Source organism: Schizosaccharomyces japonicus, assembly GCF_000149845.2.
Source record: "Schizosaccharomyces japonicus yFS275 unplaced genomic scaffold supercont5.2, whole genome shotgun sequence".
Lineage (NCBI taxonomy): Eukaryota > Fungi > Ascomycota > Schizosaccharomycetes > Schizosaccharomycetales > Schizosaccharomycetaceae > Schizosaccharomyces > Schizosaccharomyces japonicus.
This window is the reverse complement of record NW_011627861.1, coordinates 1,349,159-1,363,037: the sequence shown is the minus strand read 5'-3', so window position 1 is coordinate 1,363,037 and position 13,879 is coordinate 1,349,159. Positions and strand designations below refer to the sequence as shown.

At 44.9% G+C, this 13,879-nt stretch overlaps 6 protein-coding genes and 1 non-coding gene across 7 annotated transcripts; 5 read left to right on the top strand and 2 right to left on the bottom strand.

Moving 5' to 3' along the window:
- Positions 1-1,033: 1,033 nt before the first annotated feature.
- Positions 1,034-3,095, top strand: SJAG_03565 (hypothetical protein). The gene has a single exon (XM_002174667.2). The coding sequence runs from the start codon at positions 1,760-1,762 to the stop codon at positions 2,690-2,692; it is 933 nt and encodes a 310-aa protein (XP_002174703.1). The 5' UTR covers positions 1,034-1,759; the 3' UTR covers positions 2,693-3,095.
- On the bottom strand, positions 2,248-6,956 carry SJAG_03563 (matrix protein import protein). The gene is made up of 3 exons (XM_002174665.2): positions 6,339-6,956; positions 6,005-6,283; positions 2,248-5,943 (listed from the first exon to the last, which is right to left on the bottom strand). Exons 1-3 carry the CDS (start codon positions 6,582-6,584, stop codon positions 5,311-5,313), a joined length of 1,158 nt encoding a protein of 385 aa, XP_002174701.1. The 5' UTR covers positions 6,585-6,956; the 3' UTR covers positions 2,248-5,310.
- SJAG_03564 (Blt1) lies at positions 3,195-6,692 on the top strand. The gene is made up of 2 exons (XM_002174666.2): positions 3,195-3,415; positions 3,627-6,692. Exons 1-2 carry the CDS (start codon positions 3,270-3,272, stop codon positions 5,230-5,232), a joined length of 1,752 nt encoding a protein of 583 aa, XP_002174702.1. The 5' UTR covers positions 3,195-3,269; the 3' UTR covers positions 5,233-6,692.
- Positions 6,957-7,687: 731 nt separating the features above from the next.
- On the top strand, positions 7,688-9,848 carry SJAG_03562 (3-isopropylmalate dehydrogenase Leu1). The gene has a single exon (XM_002174664.2). The coding sequence runs from the start codon at positions 7,841-7,843 to the stop codon at positions 8,957-8,959; it is 1,119 nt and encodes a 372-aa protein (XP_002174700.1). The 5' UTR covers positions 7,688-7,840; the 3' UTR covers positions 8,960-9,848.
- SJAG_03561 (anaphase-promoting complex subunit Apc10) lies at positions 9,159-10,374 on the bottom strand. Its single transcript, XM_002174663.2, has 3 exons — positions 9,892-10,374; positions 9,462-9,788; positions 9,159-9,405 (listed from the first exon to the last, which is right to left on the bottom strand). The coding sequence occupies exons 1-3, from the start codon at positions 10,026-10,028 to the stop codon at positions 9,333-9,335; spliced, it is 537 nt and encodes a 178-aa protein (XP_002174699.1). The 5' UTR covers positions 10,029-10,374; the 3' UTR covers positions 9,159-9,332.
- Positions 10,375-11,394: 1,020 nt separating this feature from the next.
- On the top strand, positions 11,395-13,490 carry SJAG_03560 (TIM23 translocase complex subunit Tim50). The gene has a single exon (XM_002174662.2). The coding sequence runs from the start codon at positions 11,930-11,932 to the stop codon at positions 13,259-13,261; it is 1,332 nt and encodes a 443-aa protein (XP_002174698.1). The 5' UTR covers positions 11,395-11,929; the 3' UTR covers positions 13,262-13,490.
- Positions 11,424-11,527, top strand: SJAG_16111. Its single transcript has one exon. It is a non-coding gene; the product is annotated as a tRNA-Leu (tRNA).
- Positions 13,491-13,879: the final 389 nt, after the last annotated feature.

The following is a 13,879-nucleotide window of genomic DNA, read 5'->3' as shown; positions in this document are numbered from 1 at the left end:
CTACTGTGTTGCCTTATACGGTGTGCTGTATCGTACTACGACCGGTTGCGTTACGTGTGTAACGCGCCTTGTAACCCCTCAGTAAACCAGCACTCTGAGGGGCATCATCCAAGCATCATCACACCTGGTGGTTACATGCTCACGTCTTCTACGTAAGGGCATCATCGATGACTACAACGCCATTCTTTGAGACTCTGCCCCTCGGCACTGTGTATGGGGCCGTACCGGTGTCGGGCCTATCGTACAGGAAAGTGTGTGCATACTAGAATCGATGATCCGGAGTCCACCGGCAGCGAAGGACCCAATCTTTCCACACAATGCCGTGATGGAGTCAGCATCTACCACGGGACCATACTCCGCGTAGAGTTCCCGGCTCTCGGAAAAACTTTCTATGAGTTTATTTGGTTTTAGCGCGATAAGATTTTTTCTGCGACTCGCTAATGATCCGGCGACCGCGAATCAGGGATGTTATTACGTAAAGCAGGAAATTAACCGGCAGCTCGTGTTTGTTTTTGCACCTACCCTTTTCACAACGTGTCCAACAGATCCCTTAGAAGAACAGGCGAATTACATGCTTTTCACCGAAAAAAATGAGCACTTGTCATTGTTGATCTTGGTAGAACGCATCTGAGTCGGGAAAACTTGAGGCTTTGTTAGACCTTTGAAAACCGCAGCAGTGTTGTTCTCGACAGCGCTTGCTTTTGTGATTGGCTTTAAGAAAAGCTTAAATTACTCAAATTCGTCTTCATGACGTAATTTTCGGTCGTGGAGGCGTCTAGACGCGTTTGCAGAGGATGGTAGAAGAGCGATTTTAAAGGCAAAAAAAAGGTTTTTTATGCTACTTTTTTAACTTTTATGCTTGAAATAATTGTGCGATTCACATAAAATACAGGCGCCAATTTTTCAGTCGTCTCTTGAATTTTCCGTGCTTTGTCAAAGCCCCGCAGCGGATCAAGAATTGTATCACAGGATTTGTGTATCGGTGGGGGTGTGGCCTATGGGCTGGCCCCGCCCTTGGCTGAGCTCGCGCCCCCACTCCTTCGTATATAAGCGACCGACTACCCCGAAAGCTAGTGGCCCTGTACTTCACATCCAGCTTTCCCCTACCGTCTGAAGAGTCGCTTCCTCTTCGCGACTTCACGTCGTCTGTTTTGTCTCTTTGGAGATATTTCAGCTTCTTGTTTTGTTTACAAGAAGTTTGGTTTGGATTACTTGTCCTTGAGAAAAAAGCGATAATCGCTGTAGATTTTTTTTTTTTTACTCTGTGATCGTTGCTCTTTTTCAGTTGATCATTGAGCTTTTCTTTCGTAGAAAAACAAATTCTCATTATTTCAGCAGAAATTTCACGTTTTTCCGGATTTCTCTGCTCCTTCTGTCAGGATTTACTCGCAGCTTCTTGCTCTGGTTCTTCTTGTACACTAGTTTTCGACATTCGAAGCGTTTCTGCGTTGACTCGCTCGATTGTTTGTCCCTAGGTCCTGTCCCGATCTGTCCTATTACTACCACTACTACTGCTATTACTGTCTTGTCTGCAGTCGTCCAATTCTCTCTTTGGTCGGCGATTTAGCGTGTTTTGACTTCCGCTTCTACCCGTCACAGTTCTCTCGTATTTCCGTCCGAACGTTTCCTCCCGCTTGAATTATAGCTGCCTCGTTTGTTTCTCCGTGTCCTTTTTTCTCGTTCTGTTCCCTCCTGTTTCTTTTTGCCTCTTATTCCTTCCGTTATTCGTATATCCGGTTTGGTTTTAACCTATAGAAAAATGACTTCTTGTTTCGTTAAACCCCACGACCAGTTGTTGGCTTCCACTGCTCGTTTGGGAGCGTTGGGTGTCGCCGTCCAGAACTCATACCCTTCCATTGCTCCCAACAGCACATCTTCTGCCTCTGCAGCCTCTGCTTCTCTCTCAGACGCGGGAAAGATCGAGCATGAGTACCGCAGCTTCCGACTTTCTACACCTCCCTCTGCAGACCAGTCGCTTCTGGTGCCTCCACCCCGCATGACGGACTCGGCGTCTCCTGCTAGTCCTTGGGCAATTGATTTCCATCACACAGATGCCTTGCCAGCGCCACCAGTCAAGTCGATCATAGCTGCTTCTGACCTGGTGCTCAACCGAGAGCAGTTGCGTACAGAGGCACCTGCAAACGTTGCCGAGCACAGCCCTCTCACCCCCATCCGTCGCCCTCAACTTTGTCAGTTTCCTCACCGTCTCCCATTGACCTCTTCGGTCACTTCGTTGCCGGCGTACGTTCCTCGTTACAGTGTTCATTCAACCATCTACAAACCAGCAACCCCAGCACCCTCCTACAGAGTGCCTGATCCGGCAGAGTCCGAGTATGCGCGGGCTCTCTGTGAGGACAGCGAAATCAATGACGATGGTTTGCTTTTGAAGGCTGACCAGCGTTTGTGCGACTATGCTCCCTCCGGTTCGTTCAACGGTGCGGGTCAGGAAGACGACGAGCTGTTCGATCCGTGTTATGGCGATGATGATGACCTGGATCCCCATGACGGTTTGTCTTCAGCAGCAACTCTGGATGAAGTTTCTCCCAAATATACAAAAATGCTTGCTGCCCAAGCAGCTGAGCTTCTCTCTTCGCTCGGAAGTGAGCAACAGGAGGATGAGAAGTTCAAGAACTCTAAATTCTTAGCCTTTCTCGCGGATGTGCGGGACGAAAAGGTTTCGTTTGAAAAGTAGCCATCGACAAGTTTGGCTCGACAAAGACTGCATGCTTCTTCTACTGCTTCCACTGTAGCCAATACAGGTTCGTGCGATTTTAATTCTTCGGTGGTTTTCATACTCTGCCTTTTATTGTTTAATAACGAAGTCTGTCTTGTCTTGCGTAGCTGTTAGTAGCATATGCACTGTCCCGCGTCTTGTTGCCCCGTGTATGCTTTCTACCATCATATCAAAAGAAAAAAAAACGCCGATGTCGGTTAGTCATTGCGTCGACACACTCTTTGAATTTGCTTACCAAGTCCTGATACTGCAATTCAACTGCTCCCCTCTTATCTTCTTCGTTTTTAATATTTATTAGCCTACGTCGTTCTGTTTTCCGTTTTAGCTATGATACTCTTCTTTCTTCTGTGTTGTTAGTGAATGAATTCCGTAGCCTGTAGAAAGCGTCTAAGACGTCGCAAGTGCAATTGGCCTGCCCGTGCTTTGCAAGGATCGCTGGAGCGACTCGACCCGGCTCTCTTTACTCTCTGCTGCTGTGCAATTCGCTTGTTGCCTGTTGTTCCATTTCTTTCGTCTCAACGCTTACTTAGCCTAAATGAAATATGCAACGCGTTCTACTCCCTCGAATGACCTCTCACCTACCACCGCCCTGACTGACCTGGAGCCTCCTACTTCAGCCGCTGTATCCATTGAATACTACAGAGCAATGTCGAGGAAGCCTCTGCCCGGTGTGACCCAAGGGTATGTATAATGCAAATATAGTCTGTCTGTAGGTTTCGCAAAGAGCTGAACTGTCGTACGAGCCAGCCCTTCGTTACCAGCTGCAAAAGACGACAGTTTGGAGCCGACACTGTGCTGTTGGACAGCGAAACAGAAGACTAAGAGACTGCTATTATTTTGTTGTTCGACATTCGGATAGTATTTCGGATTGTATGAAGCTCACACAAACTAGGTGGGAATCAGCAGATGTACGTAGACGATCTGTCCACGTTCCTCTTCCCAGTCCCCCAACAACAGCAGAGAAGAAGGGGAATTCATTGCCGCGTACAACTACGTACGCTAACTTGTCGAGACGGTTGAGTCCGTCTCCCACTCGTGGTTATTCTCCGCTGGGCGATACGGAAACCAAAGCCTTGGATGTTTTGAATTCGCTTTCGTTGACAGTTAACGCAATTGCTACTCAATTGACGAAAATCTATACGAGAAGTTACGATAATGCGGTGCAGTTGTCGGACATCCGAAACGCTGTTCTTAGTATCAACGAAGGGAGTCCCAATCCGCATGTTGAAACACTGCTGTCACAGTTGATGGAGCGGTTTCGTTTGCTTGCAACAGATGTTCAATCCACCTTGAGAAGCTCTGTTGTAGTTCAGGCAGAAGCAAGCGAACAGAAACGCGACAATGAGTCGATGCAGTATTTCCGTGTTCAAGAGGGAACAACCTCGTCTGCTCTCGCAGTCGAAAGTGCGTCTTTGGACGCTACACTGCAGGTACTGCAGGATCGCATCGGCCAACTCGCCTCACATCTTGAGAAGCAAAGTCCTGCCGCCACGACAGAAGCTGTCCGCAGCATCCAGGATCTGTTGTCGCGGTTCGAGGCTTCATCCGCCGATACCATGGAGAAACAGACGTTTATGCTGAAACAGCTTGAAGATCAGATGGCAAATATGAGCCTTGTTTCCGCTCCGGAGCAAGCCGACGGGGTTTCTTACACACATTACCCGGAACATGGCAAACAGCAATCACAACAGCAGCAACCGGTCATGTCGCATCAACATGTTGTTGACGAACAACGAGGACAGATTCAGAAGCTCCAGGATGAGAAACAGACACTTCTTGTTGAGCATACACGGTTAAGTACACAAGTGCAAACGTTACACGAAGATGTCTCACGCTTGGAAACACGCAAGTGCAACTTGGAGAAGGTTACTGTGGTTCTCGAAGCCCAACGCGACTCCTTGCGTACCGATGTCAATGATTTGAAAACGCAACAAGACGGCCTCGTGGCCCGTATTAACGAGCTGCGCGAACAATACGAACAAATGCTCCAGCGTAACGTTCGCATGAACGAGCAAATGGCGGTGAAAGGGAGTCTCATGAACGGCACAAGCAATCACCACATACGCGACGCCAGCGTTGTCAGTTTGCAAGAGCCTACCTCACAAGTGTATTTAGATCAAAGTTTGCCAGGCTCGACAAAGACGCTTACGGAGGACAGCAACAGCAACAGCAACCATTCTCCGGTATGTCCCAAGGGAATGGAAACAGACTCGCCTGCGAAACGCCTTCCCGCTTCCACACTTTCACATTCAAAGGAAGTACGGGGTAAGGGAAGTCGTGCCAAGGGCGGGCGTCCCATATCCTCCGTTTCCATAACCTCTTCCCAACCCGCGTCTGCTCACATGCATTCTCACAGTCGCAAAATGTCTTGGTCGAAACGTTTTGCTATGGCGATGGGCCTATTGCCGTCAAAGGAACGTATGCCTGATGACTTGGTCGGTATCAGTAACTCGAGCACGTCGTATTCTAAGCCGCGAAGCGCCAGTACGAAGCTTTGATTTTTTTTGAAAGCATGGACATCTGTGTTTATATGACCCCTTTAATAATAGCAAATGACATTGTCTATAGTTCTTCCCCTACTTTTTCAACAACTTGCCGAGTGGACCTTTCTTTAATTTTTCCAAAACATAGATGAACGATTTTGCGAACCCCGCGGTAAGGAGTCCTTTGATGGTTTGCATAAGGATGCTGAAGCCTGTCAGTTTGTGAACTGCACGCTTGCAACGATTTCTTCTTTGGGCGGTAGACTCTTGGGCGAGTATTTTGAGGACTACGGCGGTATCGCCTGACTTGCTGTATTGTCTCAGTACCTGTCGTTGGAACTGTTTGGGTAGTTTCATAATGGAAGAGAGACAAGCATTGGCGTTTTTGTCGTGTCTAAATTGAAGTTGCTTGCTAGTATCCGCGCATGCCAGGTCATTGAGTTGCTCAGCATTATCGGCACGAATATTACCAACTTGGTGAATGAGAGGTAGGTAAAGTTTACGAAAAAGCGGGAATTGTGCAGCGACAATGTTTTTTACCTTTTGTGGATTTTCAGCCATTGCTGACATGCGAACGTCTCCCAAGTAAGAGAGACTAGCTATGGTACTGTAGAGTTCGGCTTCCTGAAACTTTTCTGAGAGGAATGGCAGAGCTGCGTATAGGGCCGACTCCAAGTTCTTGTGATTGAATTCGAAGAACTCGTCAGGCGCCCGAATAATCTTTGTCTACGACTAAGCGTTAGTAAAACGACCAGATTGCTTTTTTTCTCCCAAGAGGTATTCATACCGGTTTGTGCAAACGCCCGGCAAGGTACAGCGTCGACCAATGAAGCAGATCATCATACAAATTGTGCAGACTCGTAACACCGTATTTGATTACCGAGCCACCCATGCGAACGAATGGATTGTAATAAACACCGGTACCGACCGACTCTTGCAGATAACTAATTGAGCGACTACCAAAGTATTTAAGGAATGAGTAATGCTTCGGGTTTTGTTTGACATTCACGGAATGCCATTGATAAGGGTCCTTTACACCGAATATAAAATCAAGCATTGGCTTTTTCTATCTCAAACGTCAGCATGTCGGCAAATGGGGCAGCGAGTCAATGATAGCGAACCTTTTTGTCGTATCCTTTTTGCGAAAACACTCCGCTTCCATACGCAATTGCTACATCGATGGGTGCATCGAATGAGTTTACTATCCTCTCAAATTCCTCATTCACTGAAGGGTGAATGCTAACAGTCTGGAGAGTTTTTGGGGTTTGAATCGTTTGTGGAGACAGCAAGGCTCCAATGGATATTGTTGTCAGCCTCCGTCGTGAGAAGGGACTGTAAAATCCCCGTAGCACTCGCGTCCGTGACATGATTGTCAATCCTGAACTGGGGTACTGTCCTTGGCAATTGAGTCAACGAACAACGATAGTGTAGTGGAAGTTCCGTAAAAATAGACCCACAACGAAACCGGATTTCAGTTAACCCGACTAAAACAGAGTATGAAACCACTGGAAACGCTGATCGTAAAAATGATCGTAAAAAATGGAATGTAGATGATGTACGATGAATTCCAACAATTGCCCAGACTTGAAAACTCAGGTAACCTCGTCCAAGAATACCTGAATACCTCCCCGTCACGTTCTAAACACACAATCTTGCCGCTTCCTCCGGCACACCGTTCACCTACAATCCTCACCAAGCGAGTGACGACGGGCTTGATATTTTTTGTGCGTGCGGATTTTTTGGTGGTGTGTTTTAACGAGTCAGAGTGAGTTTTAAAGAAACGTTAAGAAAATTTTTAAATTAATATTGTGTGAGGGAGTGAGTCACGGTAAACTGTTTAGCGACGTACAACACAGTTTAGCGTCCTTTCTCCTTCACTACCCCCACACCGTGACTGCTCTTCCCCACACGAAAACACTATAAAAGGGCACGGCTCGCTCCACGAAAAACCATCGACGATACTCCATAGGATCATTTCTATAGTATACGTCCGGCTTGGGTTTCCTAACCTAGCCACAGAACTCAACACGGATGATGATTGGAAGCACCGTTGCCCGAAGAGTGAGGCAATTCTTTCTTCGGGAGGGACAACAGGATCTCTTTTCAGGTTCTGTTCTCCCCCTTCAGCGATGATCTCTTACGCCTCGGGTTTCTCGTCCTCTGGACGGTCCCGTCGTGTAGGGCAGCTGGTGTATTCTGACGTGTAAAATTCCTCTTCTCATCGACTGTAGTGGTCCTGCTGCTTCAGACGATGTGACGGGGATGACTGGTGGTGTAGTGTGCTGTTTTGCTTAGTGCTGTTTGTTGTTAGGTATAGTGAATGTAAGCTCTCGTACTGTATGTATGTCGCTATGTGTAGCAATTGCTGTTTCCCCGCTTTGTTTTACCCCTCCTTCTGTTTTCCCTCACTGTCGCTTAAGTTTGTCCTCATCTTCCCTAGGGCCGCTCGGGTAGATCTCTTACCCCGCACCACGTGTATATATTGTGATGACGTAGGCTTCGAGATGATGTCGGCGATGTGAATAAAGCTTCTGAATCTCGCATCTGAACTTACCTTTAACTAAACACATTTGTCTCGAGAAACTCGTAGCGTGTGGTAAGCATAGGAACACTGAGAGTAAAAATGGCTGCTACTAAGAAGATTGTCGTCCTCCCTGGTGACCATATTGGTCCTGAAATTACGAACTCTGCCGTTGAGGTTTTGAAGGTTGTGGAGAAGAGACGCCCCGAGTTGAAGCTCGAGTTCGAGGAGCACAAGATTGGTGGTGCCTCTATTGATGCCTTCGGCACTCCTTTGACCGATGAGACTATTAAAGCCTGTTTGGAGGCTGACGGTGTGCTTTTGGGTTCCGTTGGTGGTCCTGAATGGACTGACCCTAACTGCCGTCCTGAGCAGGGTTTGCTTAAGTTGCGTAAGAGCATGAATGTTTGGGCCAACTTGCGTCCCTGTAACTTTGCTAGTGAGTCTTTGGTCAAGTGCAGTCCTCTCCGTGAGGAAGTCGCCAAGGGTGTGGACTTCTGTGTTGTTCGTGAATTGACTGGTGGCTGCTACTTCGGTGACCGTAAGGAGGACACTGGTGACGGTAAGGCCTGCGACACCTGGCCTTACAGCGTTGAGGAGGTTACTCGCATTGCTCGTCTTGCCGCCTGGTTGGCCAAGCGCAGCAACCCTCCTGCCCCTGTTACCATGTTGGACAAGGCTAATGTCCTTGCCTCTTCTCGTCTTTGGCGCAAGACTTGCACCAAGGTCTTCAAGGAGGAGTTCCCTGAGCTTACCTTGAACTTCCAACTCATCGACTCCGCCGCCATGCTTGTCGTCAAGAGCCCCCGTACCCTCAACGGTGTTGTCTTGACTGACAACCTGTTTGGTGACATTATCTCTGACGAGTGCTCTTGCATTCCTGGTAGTTTGGGTCTTTTGCCCTCTGCCTCTCTTTCCGGTGTTCCCCAAGAGACCTCTGAGAAGGTTCACTGCTTGGTCGAGCCCATTCACGGCAGTGCTCCTGACATTGCTGGTAAGGGTATTGTCAACCCTATCGGTACCATTTTGTCCGCTTCCCTCCTTCTCCGTTGGGCTTTGAACGCACCTGCTGAGGCTCAAGCTATTGACGATGCCGTTCGTAAGGTTTTGGACGACAAGTCTATTGGTGGCCGTGGCCTCTACACTCGCGACTTGGGTGGTGAGGCTATGACTGCCGATATCACCAAGGCTGTCTGTGAGGAGCTTGAGAAGCTTCTTTAAGCAATTAACTTTCCTGCAACTTTTCCGTAATTAAAGTCGAGGGATCCAAATGCTGCCACTTATACGCGTACCTAACACCTTCTCGCCTATTCATTCTTTTTGGATTTCGGATATGCCTGCATGCACTATTCGAACGTGAAACCACATTCGTTTGAAACAATACCATGCACCCATTCCCTTTCAGATACGTCGACCGGCTCCATTTGTATTAGTAGTACTGGTGTTCGATGTTCAAATATCATTTTCATATAGAGTACATGATTTTTGTGATGGGTGAGACATAGGGCATCAGAGGAGGTGGTTGACTTGTGATGGCTTTCATTCGCACAATGTTCAATTTCATGTTATTTAATATTGTATTTCGCCTCAAGTTCTACCGCAATTGACTTCGACTATGAAACTGGATGCTGGTGTATGGGATTTCGTCGACAGCGAGTGCTTGGGGTCTGCGTTGTTAGCAATACTTCGTATTCTGATTATCGGTAGTGCCTTCTTTACGTACGCTTCTGGGGCATATATTTTTATGAGGCGGATATGACTGTCTTTGCCATTTTGATGATTGGAAAGGATGCTCAATTGCAACATATAGGTTTCCAAAAGGCCATTACGACCGTAGTCACCAACGGGGATATGAAGCCAACCTTCTTGTTCTTCTAATTCGGTTGTAACAACGGGCTGGAGGTCATGCAGACCGGTTCCTGCAGCGATGCGAATTTTGCTAGGAGTGTACGACTCGTCCAGGCTGTACATTAAGTAGATACTTAGGTACTTTATTTCTACACGCTTGATAAATTTTGCGTATAACACATGAGGTTGTGAACCATCTGATCTAGCTACGTGTTAATGACAGTTTGTCCATAGAATCTTTGTACTAAAAGAATTCATATTTCACGGTGTCAAAAAGTTCACAATGACGCTGCAAGTTCACATACTGCCAATACGTATTTATATCATCGTCACGGACATTTGATATGGGAAATCCTGTTTTCTCCGTAGAAGCCGACCATTGTGCCAGGTTACCTACGTCAACAAGTCCGTGAATCTTCTTTTCGTGCTCTGTTATAGACATTGACTGGATATTTTGTCGTTTACAGGTCCTATTCTAGAGTTGTATTTAGAGTGAACACTGGTCTGGACAACGGCGGAATTACGATGTAAACAAAAATAGAGGTAAAGGAACGAAGGACGTCTGTGTATTTGACCAATGGCGAAAATCATGACATAGGGAAGGTCATTGATTGTAAGAAATTCCAAAAGTGCACGTTTGAAAGGCCGTCGCTACAAGGACGTTGAATTGTTTCTCATATTTATCTGCTTCTAGTTTCAGTTTAATCAAAAGACGAGGAGAAAACCATTCTTATTTGCAATGTGGAATTGAGAAAAACCGTTATATGTTTTTGTTGATAGAGGTGAAGGAATATCAATTTTTTGTTTTGTGTAATTAACAAACGTAATAAAAAAGGACGTATTGTATAGACTAATAATGGCATTCTGTAAGGACGCTGAGATCAATACTTGGGCGATAACTTAACAGTCAAGTTGGATCAGACTCTGAATTATTCATATAATTAAATATGATCAAATTTGTTAACAACTATAAAGGCTTGTGCTATGCAAATGGAAACAGTAATATTGGAATGTTCCTACAAACATAATTAATTATAGAGTAGAATTGTTTGAAAAGCCGGATTTTGTATGAATCGACTTACGGGATGCATATGCTATGTATGTTATGGAACTTGAAATTGTAAAATCAATAGCGAGTACGTAGGCATCTTGAAAATGTAAAATGTAATCGAATTCTTCCTAAATTTTATTTAACCTGGCCGCCGAACTCGTGTACGCTTATTTCACCCAAGTCCTAAATTGATCAATGGCTTTATTCGAAAAAAGAGAAATGATGTCAAAGTATGTAATAAATAAAAGTAACATGAGCTCTTATTAATCCAGCAATTACCAGTCAAATAAAAACTCAAGATACTAAGACAAGTCAGACACGACAACGAAATGTTAACACGTAAAGTATATAACTCTACAAAACTCATGAGTAAAATGTATCAAGAATATTTTCATTGCTGTTATCGCGGCTGTTTTGTTCCTAGAGATTGCCTTTACAGAATAAAAATTATGTACTCTCCTGATTAATTAAATTAATATGAGAAATTCTTTCATTCCATGTTGTCTCTTAAACAATGATTAATGCGACTCATTTTGTATTGTCTGCGAGTTGTTCTTCCATGCTTTTCTAGTAACATTTTTCACATTTTCTTTTAGGTTTCAACTCAATGTCGCATCCCGTTTGCGTTTAAGGCGCTATAAGGATCATACCCGACTACTAATGGATAGTATAATAGATATGTATCTGCTTCATTTTAGGATAAGAGTGGATTATAAAATTAAATTTTTTAAAGGTTACTAATTGATTTCTTTATATATTACATTTTAACCCAACTGAACAACCAAAGCAGCGATGCCCGAGTGGTCTAAGGGGGCAGATTTAAGTTGACCGGATGGTCGATGGAAACTCTGCTGTTGATAAACGCGCGAGTTCGAACCTCGCTCGCTGCATTATTCTTGTTTTTGTATCTGTGATACAAGAAGTACAAGACATCAAGGTGCTACTATTAGTTAGTACCCTTCGTCTCCTCTTTAACTAACTACCCAATATGGTCATAATAAATACAGTACTGTATATTATTGCTCTTATGTTACCTGTCTTTGAACTCCCATATGTTGCTCTCAGAAAAAGCAACAAAAGAAACCTTTACATCTCTTGTACAAAACCAAAAATGATCCTTAAAACACCCACAACGCTCTGATACAGCCAACTTTTATCTGATGGAATCTATTATACTTTTTGTGTTCTACCTTGTCGTTTCAACCTCCACGTACTACGGGTGTAAACTGGTCAAGGAAGCGAAGAAATTCAATTATTTAGAGGCGGAAACCATAAAATAAACGGAGAAAACTATGCTTCGTAAAACAATTTCTTCAAAATCTCTGAGGTTTTTTAATAGACGACTCTTTGGTACGAGTTTTCCAAGATGCAACAGTCAGGCCGTACCCGAAAACCAAAGCAACAAAGATACCACTGAAAACGAGAACACAGAAACGAAGAAGAAGCCTTCTCTGGCACAAGAGTCTCTCGATACCCTATTCCCTCCTGAAAGTTACGATGATGATGGAGGAAGAGATCATTCCAAGGGTCCCAAGTATACTAGCTCCACAGATATGCGTCGTGAACGTAACGCTAGATACTTCAGCTGGGGAGTATTAGGTCTCATGGCCGGCGGTGTCGCTTACTATGGACGCCGTTACAGTGAAAAGGAAGCAAAGCTGGCTGAGCGTTATCCTGCCCCGGGTTTGTCCATCTTAGACTGGTGGACAAGAGTCAAGGCACGGACAGTAAACTTTTTTGACTATTATCAGGAGCCTGCATTTGATAAGCTGCTTCCAGATCCTTTGCCGGAGCCTTACAATCGACCTTACACATTAGTTCTTGATTTAGAAGATCTCCTCGTCCACAGCGAATGGACTCGTAAAAACGGTTGGAGAACTGCAAAACGTCCTGGTTTGGACTACTTTTTGGGCTATCTTTCACAGTATTACGAAATCGTTATTTTCACAAAACAGTACACGAATACTGCTCGTCCAGTTATCGAGAACCTTGACCCTTACCACATCAGTGTGAGCGCTGCTTTGGGTCGTGAACATGCTAGATACGACCATGGAAAGATTGTTAAAGATCTTAGCTTCATGAACCGTGATTTATCGAAAATCATTCTGGTAGATACTGACCCTGCTGCCTGGTCTGCTCAACCGGACAACGCCATTGCGATGGCCCCCTGGACGGGTGATGCAAATGATCGTGAGCTTGTTGGTTTGATTCCATTGCTCGAATTTATTGCCATCATGGATATCAAGGACGTTCGTCCAGTATTGAAGAGTTACCAAGGAAAAAATATACCTCTTGAATACGCACGCCGTGAAAAGAGTCTTCGCGACCATCTTCGCCGTGACTGGGAGGCTAAGCGTTCACAGAAGACCTCATTCTTTGGAAAGCCTGTGTCTAACGAGCCTCCAAAGCTCTTGATTGACATTCAGCGTGAACGTCAACAGGCAGCTTATGCCGAATTCAAAAAGTACATTGACGAGAACGGTCCTAAGCTTTTGGCTGAAGAAAAGGCTCGTCAAGCAGAAGCCAAGACCACGCTTGCTGATGTTTTAACAGGAAAGGTAGAACAACCTCAAGAAGCAGCTCCTGCAACAGCAACTACTACAGTCGCAAATGACTCAAAGTAGGAGTCATGTCCACTGGCTGGCTGCTGCAAGTTATCATCTGTAAATAATGTATGGATCGATTGCTACAAAAAAAGTCAAACTCATTGTTGAGACTTACTTCTATGTAACCGATTCTGTTTCTGCAGGTACTTGAAGTTGCATATCGTTCCGACATTTCGTATAAAATATAAGTATATTTTGTAATTAGTGTTTGGTTACACATCCACATTGCTGGAAAGTAACGAATGGGAATTGAGATTAAAAAGTCATTGTAGATTTACTTTGATTCTTTTTAGATACTACGACGACATAGTTGCTGGATGCCGACATTAAACAAGCGTATTTCCATCCTTCTGTAATGGTGAAACAATTATTTAAACACAGCATCACCATAGTGTGTTTGAATTTCAGCGATGTAACTGGATAGACTTTGCACCATTACAGCTTTTTGACTGGAGATATTTATATCAGTTAGGACGCATTGTTGCAAAGCTGTTGTTTAATTACTCGGTTACACAGTCGCATAAGATTATTAACACTAATATGTTCGATCAGCAAACCAGATATTGTAAAGCACATTAACAATGAAAGATTTTACTTTCATCACTCTTAATTGGCGAAACATGTTGTAAATCATAT

What these genes read in the sequence shown, in the direction of transcription:
- SJAG_03565 (XM_002174667.2), top strand. Translation starts at nt 1,760, where the DNA reads ATGACTTCTTGTTTCGTTAAACCCCACGACCAGTTGTTGGCTTCCACT.
- SJAG_03564 (XM_002174666.2), top strand. Translation starts at nt 3,270, where the DNA reads ATGAAATATGCAACGCGTTCTACTCCCTCGAATGACCTCTCACCTACC. An exon ending in CTGCCCGGTGTGACCCAAGG is followed by an intron (nt 3,416 to 3,626) that starts GTATGTATAATG and finishes CACACAAACTAG; the next exon opens with GTGGGAATCAGCAGATGTAC.
- SJAG_03563 (XM_002174665.2), bottom strand. Translation starts at nt 6,584, where the DNA reads ATGTCACGGACGCGAGTGCTACGGGGATTTTACAGTCCCTTCTCACGA. An exon ending in AAAAAGGATACGACAAAAAG is followed by an intron (nt 6,284 to 6,338) that starts GTTCGCTATCAT and finishes CGTTTGAGATAG; the next exon opens with AAAAAGCCAATGCTTGATTT. An exon ending in CCGGGCGTTTGCACAAACCG is followed by an intron (nt 5,944 to 6,004) that starts GTATGAATACCT and finishes GCTTAGTCGTAG; the next exon opens with ACAAAGATTATTCGGGCGCC.
- SJAG_03562 (XM_002174664.2), top strand. Translation starts at nt 7,841, where the DNA reads ATGGCTGCTACTAAGAAGATTGTCGTCCTCCCTGGTGACCATATTGGT.
- SJAG_03561 (XM_002174663.2), bottom strand. Translation starts at nt 10,028, where the DNA reads ATGTCTATAACAGAGCACGAAAAGAAGATTCACGGACTTGTTGACGTA. An exon ending in GATATAAATACGTATTGGCA is followed by an intron (nt 9,789 to 9,891) that starts GTATGTGAACTT and finishes ACACGTAGCTAG; the next exon opens with ATCAGATGGTTCACAACCTC. An exon ending in AAAATATATGCCCCAGAAGC is followed by an intron (nt 9,406 to 9,461) that starts GTACGTAAAGAA and finishes CTAACAACGCAG; the next exon opens with ACCCCAAGCACTCGCTGTCG.
- SJAG_03560 (XM_002174662.2), top strand. Translation starts at nt 11,930, where the DNA reads ATGCTTCGTAAAACAATTTCTTCAAAATCTCTGAGGTTTTTTAATAGA.